The 16,311-nt window shown below is 30.5% G+C and overlaps 4 protein-coding genes across 4 annotated transcripts in view; 2 read left to right on the forward strand and 2 right to left on the reverse strand.

Annotated features, from left to right (window-relative positions):
• The window catches only part of Phum_PHUM347100 (nesprin, putative), a gene marked incomplete at both ends in the record, with an annotated part of 33,043 nt that extends 26,402 nt beyond the window's left edge, over positions 1 to 6,641 (forward strand). The window contains 15 exons of the mRNA XM_002427767.1: positions 96 to 353; positions 962 to 1,182; positions 1,291 to 1,594; positions 1,674 to 1,973; positions 2,060 to 2,230; positions 2,330 to 2,589; positions 2,690 to 3,994; positions 4,057 to 4,327; positions 4,416 to 4,600; positions 4,902 to 5,274; positions 5,360 to 5,494; positions 5,580 to 5,810; positions 5,912 to 5,967; positions 6,144 to 6,344; positions 6,626 to 6,641. Coding sequence (XP_002427812.1) covers positions 96 to 353; positions 962 to 1,182; positions 1,291 to 1,594; positions 1,674 to 1,973; positions 2,060 to 2,230; positions 2,330 to 2,589; positions 2,690 to 3,994; positions 4,057 to 4,327; positions 4,416 to 4,600; positions 4,902 to 5,274; positions 5,360 to 5,494; positions 5,580 to 5,810; positions 5,912 to 5,967; positions 6,144 to 6,344; positions 6,626 to 6,641 — 4,287 coding nt within the window. The remainder of the gene's footprint in view (positions 1 to 95; positions 354 to 961; positions 1,183 to 1,290; positions 1,595 to 1,673; positions 1,974 to 2,059; positions 2,231 to 2,329; positions 2,590 to 2,689; positions 3,995 to 4,056; positions 4,328 to 4,415; positions 4,601 to 4,901; positions 5,275 to 5,359; positions 5,495 to 5,579; positions 5,811 to 5,911; positions 5,968 to 6,143; positions 6,345 to 6,625) is intronic.
• A 39-nt stretch (positions 6,642 to 6,680) lies between these two features.
• Positions 6,681 to 8,333, reverse strand: Phum_PHUM347210 (alpha-amylase, putative; the record flags this gene model as incomplete). Its single annotated transcript, XM_002427768.1, is given in 3 exon segments — positions 6,681 to 7,507; positions 7,520 to 7,761; positions 7,825 to 8,333. 3 exon segments carry the CDS (start codon positions 8,331 to 8,333, stop codon positions 6,681 to 6,683), a joined length of 1,578 nt encoding a protein of 525 aa, XP_002427813.1.
• A 1,368-nt stretch (positions 8,334 to 9,701) lies between these two features.
• On the reverse strand, positions 9,702 to 10,983 carry Phum_PHUM347220 (mitochondrial carnitine/acylcarnitine carrier protein CACL, putative; the record flags this gene model as incomplete). The annotated part of the gene is made up of 5 exons (XM_002427769.1): positions 9,702 to 10,015; positions 10,084 to 10,428; positions 10,504 to 10,651; positions 10,723 to 10,850; positions 10,950 to 10,983. The coding sequence occupies 5 exons, from the start codon at positions 10,981 to 10,983 to the stop codon at positions 9,702 to 9,704; spliced, it is 969 nt and encodes a 322-aa protein (XP_002427814.1).
• A 2,288-nt stretch (positions 10,984 to 13,271) lies between these two features.
• Phum_PHUM347230 (uncharacterized protein) lies at positions 13,272 to 16,311 on the forward strand (the record flags this gene model as incomplete). The annotated part of the gene is made up of 9 exons (XM_002427770.1): positions 13,272 to 13,483; positions 13,869 to 14,120; positions 14,268 to 14,612; positions 14,685 to 15,026; positions 15,091 to 15,260; positions 15,338 to 15,496; positions 15,574 to 15,778; positions 15,861 to 16,068; positions 16,303 to 16,311. The coding sequence occupies 9 exons, from the start codon at positions 13,272 to 13,274 to the stop codon at positions 16,309 to 16,311; spliced, it is 1,902 nt and encodes a 633-aa protein (XP_002427815.1).

The following is a 16,311-nucleotide window of genomic DNA, read 5'->3' on the forward strand; positions in this document are numbered from 1 at the left end:
AGAAAAGAAAACTTATCGAATTTATTTTAAATATATAAAATTTGTTTTTTTTTTTTTTTTTTCATTTGTTTTTGTTTGTTTGTTTTCGTTTGTAGGAATGCAAAGAAACATTGGCAAATCAAAAAGCAAAATTGGAAGAATTGAAAAAACTCGTTTCACAAATAGCAACGGATATCGGATTAGATTCTGAAGGATTTTTAGAATACGAAGTTAAAGATCTTGGAAAACGTTTGGATGATGTTAAAGAAACTCTCACGACGATATCATCATCGGCCGAATCAAATGCAAAAGGGAAAAATGTTTGCAACGATGAACTTAATAAAGCGAAAAAATTTTTAAATTCTGTTCAAGAAGTAAGTTACGATTGTTAATTTTCTTTCAAGGGTACGTGGGAATAGGGAGAGATGGAGAAAATTTATAAAAATTAATTTTTTTTTGTTTATTTTGCTCTTTTCTTTTTTTTTTTTTTTTTTTTCATTTGACTCAACACGAATCAACAGTAAAATTATTATCAAGTTTAAACGTTTGAAATTATTTTGTTTTTTTTTTTTTTTTTTTTTTCCCATTAGGATATTTAAATTTTAAGAAAACAAAAAAAAAATATCGTGAAGAAATTAATGTTGGAACGGAGGAAAATTTACTTTCGTTTTTTTTTTTTTTTTTTTTTTAAATGAGAATTGATGAAAATTTGCATGATACACGATTAGAGTCAATAAACACGCCTTTTCTTTCTGACTTTTCACAAAGCAATTACAAGTTTAAGCACGATAAACATCATTTAAAAAAAAAAAAAAGAAAAAAGAAAAAAGGAGAAAAAAAAAAGTGTTTCCGGTATCGTGCATTTCATTTTGAAAATGGTCTAAATTTTAACAAAAAGGCGTTCGTTTTCACCCAATTGTAAATTTTTTAAAAAAAACAATGGTTAATTTTTTTTTTTTTAAATTAAAATTTTAATTTTTAGAGTTTACGGATTGTTGGAGATGATGACACTGAAAATTCTGTTTCCACGTTAAGAGATCATTTGATTGCACTCGGTAAAACCGAAAGTCATGTGCAAACCGTTAAAGATAAATCAATTGAAATGAATGAAAAACCGCACGAAATTAAAAGTGAAAATTCTGTTGTTGAAATATTAAAATTATGGCAACAAGTTTTCCGGGAAACGTTTCAACAGTATTATAGGTATACATATATATATATATGATGAAATGAATGGTTTCTTTTGTTTCCTTCCCTCCCATCTCTTTGACGTTTTCATGTAATAACGTTGCGATTGATTTTTTTCATCAGGTTATCCGCCAAATTGGTGAAAAGTCAAGATGGCGCAGCCGCATTGCAACTCTGGCAAGAATACCTTCATCACGTTCAAACATTTTTGGCCGGAATATTGCCGGAAGATTACGATGGACTCCGTGAAACTCAAAGATTATGCGAAGTTCATCAGAATCTGTTAACTAGCCAGCAATCCGTTTTACTTTCCAGACAAGATGATCCCGCGATAAAAGATTTCTCTCAGACACTCCAAGAGCAATTCAATTCTCTTGCGAATTTACATAACGAAACTTTGACGCGAATCATGGACAGGCATAACGAGGTATTAATTTTTTTATTCCCCCCCCCACCTCCACCCCCCGAATCTTAACGTTTTTAATAAATGATCGATTGAAATTCAGGTCAACAAACGACTTAAATTATGGGACGTATATCGATTGGATCAAACTAAATTATTGTCGTGGCTTCGGGATATGTCGAGAGATCAATCCAGACTTCAACTTCGTTACATTCACTTAAGACGTCTTCCTAAGCTTATGGAACAAATAGATTTATTACTTTCAAAAGTTCCACAAGGGAAAAACCTCGTTAAAGACTTGCAAAAGCAACAAAAAGACATATTAAAATTTTGTGATGAACCATTGGCAACGTCCATTAAAATGGAATCCGAAGCAACATCTAAAAGGATCAATAATTTAGAGGTTAGTATAAAAAAATAACGATGGTGATAAAATTCATTTTGAATTTTTCATTATTTTAAACGTTGTGTAATTTTTTTTTGAATCAGGCTGGATTGAAATCGTGGAAAGACTTTTTAAATCGAACACAAGATTTAAATAAAAATTACGAAAAGGAAATGGAAATAGTTGAAAAGATATGCGACGAAGTGACGGATAAACTCACACTTCCTGCTCCCGTTTCATTTTCCGCCATTCAATCTCGATTAGATCTTTACCGCGTAAGTTTTTTTTTTTTTGTTACATTTATATTTATGTTTATGAATTGTAAAATGAAAATTTTGTAATAAAAAAAAAAAAAAAAAATTTCTTATTTATAGGATTTGAAAAATCGAGTATCCAACTTGACTAAAAATATCGAAGCTGCGGGTGTTACGTACGATCAGTTAAAAGAATGTCTCAGTCCACACGATATGAAAATACTCTCGCAGAGACTTTGGCTCATGTCACAAAGACAAGGAGATTTAGAACATCATTTATTGTTGCAAATTTTATGGTTGGAAGATCGGTTAGAAACTCAACAAGCTTTTAATCTTCGTCAAGCGAGATTTATGAATTGGGCCAATGATTTAACAACAAGGTAAAAGAAGTCATCAATTATTTATTTTTTTTTTTGTTTTACATCTGTTTAAAAGAATAAAAATGTTTTTTAAAACGTTTTCTTTTTGTGTTTTTGTTAGATTTGAGAAAAATTCTTCTTTGGATTCAACGAATAGACTTTTAGATTTTGAAACAAAAGCAAAAAGATTAGAAGCCGAAGTGCAAATCGAAATGAATTTGAAAAACCGAGAATACAACGCTCTTCAACAAATGGCGGACAGCATAATCGATTTATCTAAAGGAGATGGTCCGGCAAGAGGAAAAATGAAACCTCCGGATCAAAATAGAATCGATTATGAGATTATGAAAGCTGATGTCAAGAAGAAAATGGATGAGGTCAATAAGAAATGGAATCATTTGAAAAATTTAAAATGTTTGAGATTGGAAAAGAAATCGAAATTAACGTCAACGATGAAAGATCTTCTCAAACGAATGAATGACATCAAAGAATGGTTGACTGTCATTGAAGGAAAACTCGAAGAGCCGTACACGGTTGAAAAATGTTCTAAAAAATGCATCGACAAGCTTCTCAAAGAACACGAAGTCGTTCAAACGGAAATAGAAAATCAAAGCGGAAACGTGGGCGAAGTCTTAAATCTCTGCGAATTGTTCGTCAACGACACGTCTGCCGAAGCCAACGGCATCGATACGAATGAATTAGAATCTCTTCAAAAAGCTTTGGAAAAAAGGTGGAAGGCAGTTTGCCTGTCGTCTACCGAAAAGAAAAGTCGAATTATCGGAATTTGGGAACTTTTATTACAATTGTCAAAAATATGCAAAGAACAAGAAAAATGGATAGAAGAAAGAGAGAACTCATTGAAAAAATTAAATTCTCAATTGAAAAACATAAAAATAAATGACATTCCACAGTTTTTAACTCTTGTAGAAAATGAAAAACAAGAGCTTGAATCGAAAGCTCCTGCTCTTAAAATATTAGATGCCTCGTATTCGAAACTAGCGCAAGAAAGTAGGCTTTCACCTGATAACATAAAACAATTAGCGGGATCCGCCAAGACTTTGATAATTAAATGGCACGATTTACACAAGGATTTGAAAGATATAATGGGCAAAACATCGAAGATAAATAGAATAAGAGATAATTTTATTAAAAATTATAAAAATTCCATCGCTCTCCTAACGAACATATCAGCTAAATTGATTCAAGCCGAACTCATACAAAACCCTAAGAAAAAAATGAAAAAAGTCAACGAATTGGAAAAAGAATTGGAAAAAGAAAATGTTTGCCTTCGTAAAGCAGACGAAACAGGATTAGAGCTCATGAAATTATTCCCCGAAGAACAGCAAAATATATCAGTGACGCAAATGATGATTGATGAATATCAGATCATGTGGAAAGATCTTAGAGAAAGATTTGCCGATGTTAGGTTGGTACCGTATAAAAAATAATTTATCTATGCTTCATTATGACCTTGAGTTTCTCTAACAGCATCCCTAACCTTTTTTTGTTTTATAGGAATAAATGTATCAAGAGCGTTGAATCCAAAGACGTACAGGTTTCGACGTTGGCTTTTGAAACGGATTCAGAAGTACAAGTTGACACTCTACCACATTTGGAAAGGTTAACATCGAGGGACGCTTACGGTTTGGAATTAGATGCCGCATTGAAAGAATGCGATGATAATTTGAAAGGTCTTGAAAAAATATTGGATTCGTCCGATGGAGAATCCAGCGGAAAAATCTTAACACACAATGCTTTGGTAAATAAAATATATAAGTCCCCTTAAATTTGAAATCTGATTCCACGTCGAAATTTTTTCAAAATTTTTTTTTTTTCTATTTAAAAAGGCGAGAATTATAGCGACGTGCACATCATCAATTGAATTGGTCGGTCATTTGAATCAAACATTACTCGAACATTGCGGTTTGAATAATTTGGAAGCGAGAACGCCTCAAGTGAATGAATTGACGTTGAAATTTACTCAACTTTTACAAAAAGCACGTGAACGAGAAAAGCAACTCAGAGAAGCCAGGTAAATAAGGTTTTTTTTTTTTATTACTTTGAAAAAAATGTCTGCATGTATGCGTGCGTGGTGCTCATACTTCCATATCATTTTTCATCATTGGTGAAAAATTCTTGTTTCTTTTCTTTAGGCCTAGCCTAATGGATTATTATACTTTTTATTGTACTCAGTAAGTTGTTTCCGACATGAGAATATATTAAGCACTCAAAATAAATTTTGTCCTTTAGTTAGATTTAAGTGATGCGGTTTATTATTATTAGCAATATATATATATCAATAACCAGTTGGTTTTTTTTTTTTTTTTTTTTAGTGAAAGAGGTAGATTAACTTGTCCGATATGTTCCAAACGAAATTGGCAACAACTCGAAAACGATTTATGGCGTTTGGAACAATGGGTTCAATATGCCGAAGCGATTCAAGGTAACCGACCAGCTTTACCATCCAGCATCGAATCTCTCGAAGATGTCATACAAGATCACAAAGAACTTCTCATCGATTTGGACAGTCACAAGAGCATATTCGTCGCATTGAACATAGTCGGAGATCATTTGGCGGATCACGTTGGAGACGTTGAAAAAGCTCGGATTTTACGTCAAAAACTTAAAGCTCTAAGTCTCAGGTGGGATAAAATATGTTCGCAAGCTAGTCATTGGCAAAGAAAACTTCAAGAAGCTTTAATAGACGTAAGTTTTTTTTTTTTTTTTCATAATCGTCGTTATCCAGATTATAGAATCGTTTAAAAAAAAAAAAAAAAAATTTTTTTTTTAGAATCCGGAATTCCACGACACGATAGATGATCTTGTTAAATGCATCGATAATGCCGAAATGGTTATTAAAAATTCAGAACCCGTTGATCTTGCCCAGGATAAAATCATTATCGAAACTCAATACCGAAAGTATAAGGTAAACAGGAAAAAAATCAAATGCGTGTGTGCGCGTGCGCGTGAGTTTAAATTATACAATAATTAATTGTTTTATATCGTTTCAGATGCTGAGCCGAGAGCTTGAAAGATGCGAACCAAAAGTTCAATCACTACAAGATGCTGCCATACAAGTCCTTGGAAAAGATAGTTCGGCGAGAGAACGTTTGAACGTTCTTCGTCTTCGTTTGATGGGAATGAGGCGACTTATAAAAGTCTACCTCCTTCGTTTGGGAGCCGTTTTAGGAAACGAATACACGGAAGCTCTCGATCAGGCATTAATGAGCCTTTCTCAAGAGGTACGATAGATATATTTATAGATAGATTTGTTAGGTATATTATACACGTGTTTTGCACTCGTAGACTCGGTTACTTATTTAGGCTTTGTTTGCATTTGTAGATGCTCGCCGGAGCGGAAGGAAGTCAGATTCCATCATCAAGCACTGCACGTTCCGAGTAATTATTATTATTATTATTTTTATTTTTTTTTTATTTTATATTTATTCACAATTTATTAAAAATTTTACATGAACAACGACATGCATGGTTTTTTAATATTGTTTTTAATTAAATGAAATGAAGGTACAATATTTTATATTGTGAACTTATAAAAAAAAAAATAAATTTTTCAGTGGAGATGGAGATATTGATGCAACAGGTTTAAGAAGAGGTCTAAGATTTTTAGGAAGAGTTTTCCGAGCATCTCTACCTATACAAGCTCTCATGTTGGTCATATTAGGAGCTGCAGCACTTATACCAGATGAATATTATAGTTGTGCCTTTTCGAATAGTGCTACGTTACGCTCATATTATCTAAACGGACCTCCACCAATGTGAAATTAATTAATAATACATTCTTTTTATAAATTTTTAATTATTTTTTTTTAACGCTTTGCTTTTCTTTTTTTTTGGGGGTATATATTATTATTATTATTTTAAAAGGTTGTAAAAGTTTTTAACTTTATTTTATTAAGATTTTCATAAAATGTTATTAAAAAATTATGAACGTTAATTTTTTTTTGTTTTGTTTTTTTAAATTTTGTTGCAGGTTTCATTTAAAAAAAAAAAATTATTATTATTATTATTATTGTTTTAATTATTATTTATTAATAAGATTGCTTAAAAAATAAAATCACCGAAATGTTTATTTATAAAAAAAAAATAATAATTTATTTATCCAATTTAACAACAATAGCTTCACCACTTCCTAAATTCATTTTACTAAAATTAATGCTTATCCCACTTCTTCCCTTAGAATCTTCCAATAATTCACCCTGATAATAAATATTGGATAAATCGTTATGTGCTTCGTCTGTACCTGCATTGTAAACAACGACGAATGCGTTTCTTCTAGGGTAAGACCTTTCTAGAACGATAATGTTTCTATCTACGAATCTAAAAGCACTATTCGATAAACTTTCTTCTTCTTTCCAAATTGAATTCATGTAAATGCTGGGTGCATCAGCTCTCAAAGATGTCATATTGGATAGAATTTCCTCGTGAATGTTGTTGGTTCTAACTGATTTTGCATAGGGCAACCAGGGTAGTGAATCGAATCGTGTAAAACCCGTACCGTTTGGTTGCCATTTCATTGGTGCCAAATGATGAACGTATTCAATATCCGTGTGATCTAAATGAGGATCGTGTATTTCCGTTAAACCTATTTCATCACCGTAAAAAATTGAAATGGTACCAGGTAGTAAAAATTGAAATAAAATTGCACCGAAATTGTTTTCGACTCTGCTTGCGAGACGTTTCGAATTAATGTTACCAATGTTCCAGTGGATCCATGGGTAATCTCGTTGGTTATAAATTTTACTCTTTTGATATTTGTCAACTTCTTGTTGAATGAACGACGTGCCATTTGATACGTCTAAATACACGTCTAATAAATCCATGGTAGATAATATCGTCATGTAAATTTCTTCATCTTTTACGTTTTCTAGAACTTGATAATCGCACATTAACATTTTTTCAAATCCTTGATTTCGAAAATCTTCTTTTATACTTTTCCAAATTTTCAATTCTTGTATGAAATTCACGTCGTCGACGTAACGAATCAAATCCTTTAAATAAATACCATCAACGCCTTTTTTAAACCAAAATTCAATGGCTTCTTTAATCACGTTTTGTGATTTTAATTTTAAATAATCAGAATTTGATTTCATCAATCCGGCAATCCCCCCATCAATATAAGGTTTTAAATATTCTTTTTTATCGGTGAATTCATTTTTTAACAATTTCGAAGAACTATTAGATCTTTGATTATACGTCACTGTCGTTATTTTATCAACAATATTTTTTCTCTTCGACTTCATTTCTCCCAAATGATTAACAAAAGGAAACAACGGAAAATCCAATATGACGGAAATGTTTTTATTTCCAAATGAATTTATTAAATATTCGAAATCTTCAAAATTACCCAATGATTTTTCAATATCGGTTAAATTGTTTATTTTATTAAAATCTTCTGGATAATGATCGGCTGGAAATATCGAATTTAAACGAACGGCTTGAATCCCGAGTTTTTTTAAATATCCGGAACGGGAAGCGATACCCCTCAAATCCCCGATACCATCCCCGTTACTATCCTGATAACTCGCGGGAAATATTTCGTAAAAAACGGTACCGTGATACCATTTGTGGGATGGAAAACATCTTCTTGGCACCGTTGCCAGCATGCCGATCAATATGCAAAAACATGCAATCATGATTGAAACGATGGTCCAAAAACATGATTTACGTATAAGAGGCCAATTCCATGAAATAAATGAAAAATCTGATGTTTTATGATGCGTAAAATCCAACGATATATTTTTCATGTTATCCTAAAAAAGGAGAAACGGAAACGTGAATAATAATAATAATAATAATAATACCTATTAATTTACTACCCGTACCTGTTGCATAAAATTATTAACGTTATCCAAATTATTTTCGCTTAATTGTTGATAATGATTCCTCAATAATTCTGTTCCCAATAATGTTTCCGGTAGTGCAAAACTACTCGACGATGCTGACGATTCTTGATTTTCAGTTATAAAATTATTATTATCATTACCGTTGATAAAATTATCTAAAATTTAATAAAATCCATATAGTAATAATAATAATGATGTAAAATCACAATCAATCACTTCTCACCTCTATCATGTTCTAAACTTATATTTCGATCCGCATATAAAACATCCGTTATTTCTTCGAGTTGATTTTGAATCCCGGTCGTTTTTGAATCCACAATATTATTTTTGTTGTGTTTTGTTAGCCGATCAAATGTTAAAACTAATAAATTAATAATAACCTTTTGTTATTTAACTTATTTTTAGAAAATAAAAATTAATAAAAAGAAGAAAAAAATTTACTGGCACGTGGTGGTTCCATAGTATGAGTATAAGAAGCTGAGGGTGAGGATGATAAAAGTGCTGTTTCTTCATCTTGATTATAATCAGGTGATAATCTTTTTTCTTCTAAAAGAATGTTTCGTTCCAGAGAAGAACATCCCGAAAGGGGATCTTCCATGACTTGAAATTCTCCACTTGTTGGTGATGGTGTTAATAGTGGACATATCGATGTCGATTCTGGATCCTGATCGAAATCTGGAGATGATTTTCTTAATATGTTTAAATGATTCGATGAATAATTCGATTCCGATATATCGTTATAATTATCATCTGTTGTTTTTTTATCTACTGCTATTTCATTGGAAGCCATTTTTCATAACGATGATGATGATGATGATGATCTCTTTCTCTTAAATTTTAAAATGTCACGTTAAAACATTTAATAAAAAATAAAACTAAAATAAAAATTTTTATTTACCTAAATTTTTGATTAGTTTATTGCAAAAAAAAAGAAATTTTCTTCTCGACAAAAAGAAAACTCGAACGCCCCCTAAATATTTTTTTTTTTTTACTGCGCAATCCCCAAAAAAAAAATTCAAAAAGTTAATTTTTTATCCGTAACGAGGCGTTCGAATTCAAACGAACGCCTCGAAGAAATTTAAAAAAAAAAAAATTAAAATATAAAAATTATATTATATTTATCATATTTATATTTACACCTCGGTTAATTTCCGGTACGGTATATATATATACATACATTTATTATTAAATACAATAAAAATCTATCGTACAAAAGATGATGATAATAATAATAATAATAATAATAATAATAATAATAATAATTAAATGTCAATCGAATTCTCTAAACGTATTGTCCGTTAAATATTTTACGTATGAATTATACATAAAACAAAAATTATACGAATATATGGATTTCGATGGTATTCCATCCCAAAAATTATTTTCCATAAATTCGGCATTTTTTTCTGGTACTTGATTTGTTTTAAATAATTCCATTATCCAGGAAACGACAGCCCACGTGGCAGCATTCGATGGAAAAGCTCTTATCAATGTTGGACTTAAACCCCTGAAGAGAAAACGAAGTCCTTCCGTTCTCACGCTTTTAATTAAACAGTCAAAACTGTTTTGATATTGTTTGTTACCTTTAAAACCAAAACAAAAAATTAAAAAACGAATCGTGGAAAGGTACCTTAATATAATATTTTCATACCTGACATTCCATCGATTTGAATCCTTGATTTAATAACGTCGAGAGGATAAGTGAACATCCATGAAGCAGCACCTGCCGTACCACCAGCACCCAATAAATGTAAGGTACTTATAGGTTTTGAATCGTTATTTCTCGTCAACCATTCGTACGTTGAAAAATAAATTCCAAAACCTAAACCTTCTCTTAAAAATGTTATATTTAAACCTTTGAATATACCTTTTAAACCTTGTTTACGATAAATGTCGCGAAACGTTTGAAAAGGACCGGTAATTATTTTAGATTCTTGTATTTGTGTACGACTTTTAACAAGTTCCATTGGACTGCAAATGAAACTTTGTACGAGACCTAAAAAATTATTAATTAATTAATTAATAATAATAATAATTAAATTTTGTTGTTGTTGTTGTGGTTGTTAATTACCGGCCACGGCACCAGATGCAAAACATGATTTTAACGATTCCGGTTCGGTTAAATTTTTTTGTACGGTTCCATAAACTCCAAAAACAATCGCGTTTATAACGGCAACTCCAGCCAATGGTGAGGAAATACCTTTGTATAATCCCGAGAGCTGAAAAGAAAATTTTCTTCTAATAAATATTATTATAAGAAAATAGACTTACTCAAATGATTAATACTTACAGATTCTTTTTCTATGACTTTTTTAAAACAATGTATCGTTCCTCTGTATTGTGGATTTTTATAATCTTGGGTTTGTATACGAATTTTAATTGTGTCCAAAGGATGTCCCACCAAAATTCCAGCACATCCTAAATACATAGTTGGTAGTATATTAAATAATAATAATGATGATGATGATAATAATAATATAAAATTAGGGGTGTACTTTATATAAAACTTTTATTTACCTCCAAAACATCCAGCAACAAAATCTAACGCCATTTAATTAATTTTATTTGTAATATGTGCGTGTGCGTGTGAATAATAATAATAATAATGATAGAAATTTATTTTACGTATGGAATTGAAGTAAAACTAATATAAATATAAAAAAATCCAAGGAGTTTCAAATGTATATTTGACAATTGTATTTGTCAAGGATATAAAAACAGCTCTGGATTTTATGGTGGCCAACCAAAAGTTTGTAAAAACTTTTCCTGGAGAAATATTGTAACTGAAACAAACAACAACAACATCAGCATTATTATTATCATTATTATTAATTATTTATTAAAGCGTTAAAAAAAAGTACATAACGTAATTTTTAAGCGTGAAAAAAAAAAAATTATAAAATTTCCCACGTGTTTTATCCAGGTTCCATAATTTTGGAGAAATGTTTTTTTTTTTTTTTTTAATAAAAGAGAGGCAAACGTGTTTGTTTTGTTTGTGTTGCTTTTGGAAAAATTACCTCATTTTTTTTTCTTTCAAATTTAATTATGTTGATGAGTCGCATAGAAAACTACCTTTATGATAATAAAAAATATTCTTTATCCTTTTCCTTCGACAACTGTGGGAAAAATCTGAAATGAAATAAATTTGAAATTTTCCTTAGAAGTGCTTCCAAAAAAACAAACGCTCCCCTCACCTCCCATCTCCCCTCCCCCCTCAATAATAATATAAACGTTGTCAGATAATAATGTCGGAAATTTGACAGATTTTTCAACTCTTTATAAATTTAGAAAAATATTAAAATAATTATTAATTATTATAAATTAATAAATTTATTATTATTATTATTATTACGTTAATCCTTTTTTTAGAAAATTTTTGTGATTTAATAATAATAATAATAATAATAATAATAATTTACCCCCAGTGCAGTTTTTAAGTCTTAATTCCGTGCATATGCAAACTAATGAGTCTATGAATTTTTTATCCTTTTCGCGTACTTGACCTTTTCATTATTTTTATTATTATTATTTTATTACCGTAATTTTTTTTTTAAATAACTAATATTATTATTAATACGAAATTCGTTAATTTGTAGTAGTAATAATAATAATTATATTATAATAACACTTTTTTATTTTTTATATTAAATAAATAAATAAAAAATTTTCCCAATCGTCACTTCACTCGTAAATAATCTAATAAATATCGAAGGTCATTAACTTAATAAATTATTATTATCATTATTATTATTAATTAATAAATTCCATTACATTTTTGTTAGTTTGTAAATTAAATTAAATAATACATAATTGAAAAAAATAAATAAATAAAAATATTTCGTAAATTTTTTTATTAATTAAATATATATTATTTGTACTTACGATTATTATTATTATTATTAATATTTGTCGTTTTTCCTGACAATGAGATTTAATAAAAAAAAATTATTATTATTATTATATTAACAATAACAACAGAATAAAAAAAAATGGATTTCGCTATTCTACTAAGATAATTTATTTACGAATTATTTGAATATTATTTGAAAAAAAAAAAAAAAAAATGAAGATAAAACGTATAAGGATGACTTTTGACCAAAAGATTATTTAATGACCCTTCAAACGAGGGATGTTCAAATAATTTCGCCTTTTTTTAAATCAATCAATCAATTAAGAATGATTTAAGAATGATTGTGTGAAAGAAAAAAAGAAAAAAATTATATAGGGAAAACGCGGTTTAATGAAAAGTCGAAAAAAATGATAATAATAATGATGATGATATGTTATTGTAAATTAACTGTATAATAAAATTCTAAATTAATTGAATTCTTTCGCACAGCCTTGTAAAATTGAAAAAAAAACCGAGTTTCCATACTTTTGTTAAATTAAAAACTCCATGTTTTCAATAGAAGAGTAGCCATCACGTGTCATGGCCCCTGGCCACATTCGGCCAAAACAATATACAAATTACTTAGAAAATTGAATACGTTTGGCCCATACTTGGAGGCGAGGGGCAAATAAATAACGCACAATGAGTTTATAACGAGCAGCTACTGATCATAATAATTTCATTGCACTTCACAAACTTTCGGACTCCAATTCCAATTTTTTTTTTTTTTTTTTTTTTTTTTTAAATATATCAAAATTGTACCGTCACATTCCGGCTCGTGCGAGAGATAATTCCTGGATTGTTTGTTTTTTTTTTTTTCTCTTTTTTTCTTTTTGTTTTTTTTTTTTTAAATACGTTTCTTTTGTGTGTGTACGAGCGCGAAAGGTAAAATAAAAAAGTGAAAAATCATATTGAAAAATTATTTGTGAGAATTGGAAACGAAGATTTCGATGGAAACAGAAGAGCCTGAAGGTCCGACATGTCCGATGGTTTTGTTATCCCAAGCTCAACACGGTGGACGATGCATGTCTGCACAAGCACTTAATTCCCTCAACGATTTAAGACAAAAAAACCTTCTTTGCGATGCCACAATAAGACTCGAAGATGGCGGAGTTTTCCATGTACACAGGGCCATTTTATCTAGCTGCAGTACTTATTTCAGGTATTATTATTACCACTCTCCTTAATTTTGTTTGTTTGTTTGTTTCCGGTTGTATATCGGTGATAAATTTTACATTATTTGACAAACAAACTTTTTGATACCGTCTTATCAAAAAAAATTTTTTTTATTTAATCTTTTGACGTACGAATAAAATAAGTTTTGCGTATAGACATATTTTTTTCATCATTATTATTATTATTATTATTATTAATCGATTTATTTTAATCGGAAATTATTGCGTTCGTTCGTTCGTTCGTTCGTATGAAAGTAGTATTCATTGAAAAAGTCATTAAATTAATAAATTATTTAGCGCAATAACAAACACATAAAATTGTGTCAATAATAATAATAATAATAATGGAAAATAATTTGTTATTGTTTGCAGAGCTTTATTTACGACTACATTGCATCATAAGGACAAAACTGATGTTCTCCTTCCTGGCGTTACGTCAGATACCATGTCCAGGCTAATCGATTATGCCTACCTTAGAACAATTGAACTCACTCCAACAAATGTTTATACGTTATTGGTAACGGCTGATTACCTTTGCGTGATCGGAGTACTTAATTTGTGTTGCGAATATTTAAAAAGCATACTCAAACCTGAAAATTGTATCGGAGTGATGAGATTTGCAAGGTGAGGTAATTTATCCGAGGACATTGACTGCTAATATGTTTGTTTTTTTCTTATTTTCTTTTTGGAATACGTGCCTGATATTTAAAATGGTATTAATACATAATTATATTTACTGGAATTCATAAAACACATTTAAATTTTTCCTAGAGAACACTTTTGTACATCTCTAGAAAAAGAAGCTTGGATGTATATAATGAGAAATTTTTCACAATTAATGAATAAAAGTCAAGAATTGCTTGAACTTCCGCTGGAAGAACTTAAAGCAATGATAGGAGCCGATGAACTTAATGTCAAAGGAGAGGAAATTGTTTGGGAAACTGTACTTAAATGGATAGAATTTGACGTTGATAATCGTAAACCTTTCATTGTCGAACTCATGAGAAACATAAGATTAGGACTTTTGGAAACGCAATTTTTTTTGGAAAAAGTCAAAGATCATCCCTACGTGGCGGGAAACGAAGCCTGTCGTCCCGTCATCATCGAAACTCTCAGGTACAACGAATGAAAATTTATTTTTTACCATTTTTTTTTTTTACCCAGGGGTAAATTTAATGTTTTTTTCAGGTTTTTATACGACTTGGAAATGATAACTCAAAAAGATGGAGAGGTACCGACACCGGAAATAGCTCGACCTCGTGTTCCTCACGAAATACTTTTTGCCATCGGAGGATGGTCCGGTGGAAGTCCGACTAATTACATAGAAACGTACGATACCCGAGCCGACAGGTGGGTGAGAGTCGAAGAAGTGGATCCGACTGGACCGAGGGCTTATCACGGCACTGCCGTTGTCGATTTCAACATATACGTTATCGGAGGTTTCGACGGAATGGATTATTTTAATAGTTGTAGGTGTTTTGACGCGGTCAAAAAAACGTGGCACGAAGTCGCACCTATGAATGCGAGGAGGTAAGTTCATTCATTAAACTTTTGTCAAAAGTATTTCGTTCACGAAGGATGTTGGTTGTTACAGGTGTTACGTAAGCGTGGCTGTTTTAGGAACAATCATATACGCTATGGGAGGATACGATGGACATCATCGCCAAAACACAGCTGAAAAATACAATTATAAATACAATCAATGGTCTCTGATAGCGAGCATGAATGTTCAGAGATCGGATGCTAGTGCTACGACATTGAACAGTAAATTTCATTTATAACGTACCTGTGACGTGTGCAAATATTTTTAATTTTCTCGCATTTTCATTTACTTTATACAGATAAAATATACATAACGGGGGGTTTTAATGGTCAAGAATGTATGAATTCAGCTGAAGTTTACGATCCGGAAGTTAATCAATGGACAATGATCACAGCCATGAGATCAAGAAGAAGTGGAGTATCCTGCATAACTTATCACGGTTGCGTATACGTCATCGGTGAGGGTCACTCTTAATATTTAAAATGGAACGAAAATCCATGGAAAAATGGAAAATGATTTTTTATTTTTTTAAAGGTGGATTTAATGGCATATCAAGAATGTGTTCGGGTGAAAAATATAATCCGGTGACGAACGCTTGGTCTCACATACCCGATATGTATAATCCGAGAAGTAATTTTGCAATAGAAGTTATTGACGATATGATATTCGCCATTGGTGGATTCAATGGCGTCACGACAATATTTCACGTTGAATGCTACGACGAAAAAACAAACGAATGGTAAAGGAAAAATTGTACATTTTTGTGTCCGTTGCATATATATATATATATATATATATATAATTAATTTTTTTTTTTTCAGGTACGAAGCCACGGACATGAACATATATCGTTCGGCCTTATCCGCATGCGTGATAATGGGCCTACCCAACGTTTACGACTACATACACAAACACAGAGAACGTTTAATGGAAGAAAAACGGCAAAAATTATTAGCGTTGGAAAATCAACGTCAGCATCAGGTTGCAAATACTCACGCCGTTGAAAATACAAATATCCCCCACAATCAGGTTATTTTCAAATAATAATAATAATTAAATTTTTTTTTTTTTGAACTTCAAAATTGCTTGTAGCGTAAGTAAAAATTAATATTTATTTTGTTTACGTTTTTTAAAGCAATAATAATAATAGTAATAATAATAATAATTTATCATATCAATAGATTGTATTATTAAAAAATTATTTACGCTGCATAAATTTAAAACAAATAAATAAATAATTTTGTTTATTTTTAATATTTTCAGGCCAGCTAA

The sequence above is a fragment of the Pediculus humanus genome, genomic scaffold (assembly GCF_000006295.1).
Source record: "Pediculus humanus corporis 1103172107761 genomic scaffold, whole genome shotgun sequence".
In the NCBI taxonomy this organism is placed as follows: Eukaryota; Metazoa; Arthropoda; class Insecta; order Psocodea; family Pediculidae; genus Pediculus; species Pediculus humanus.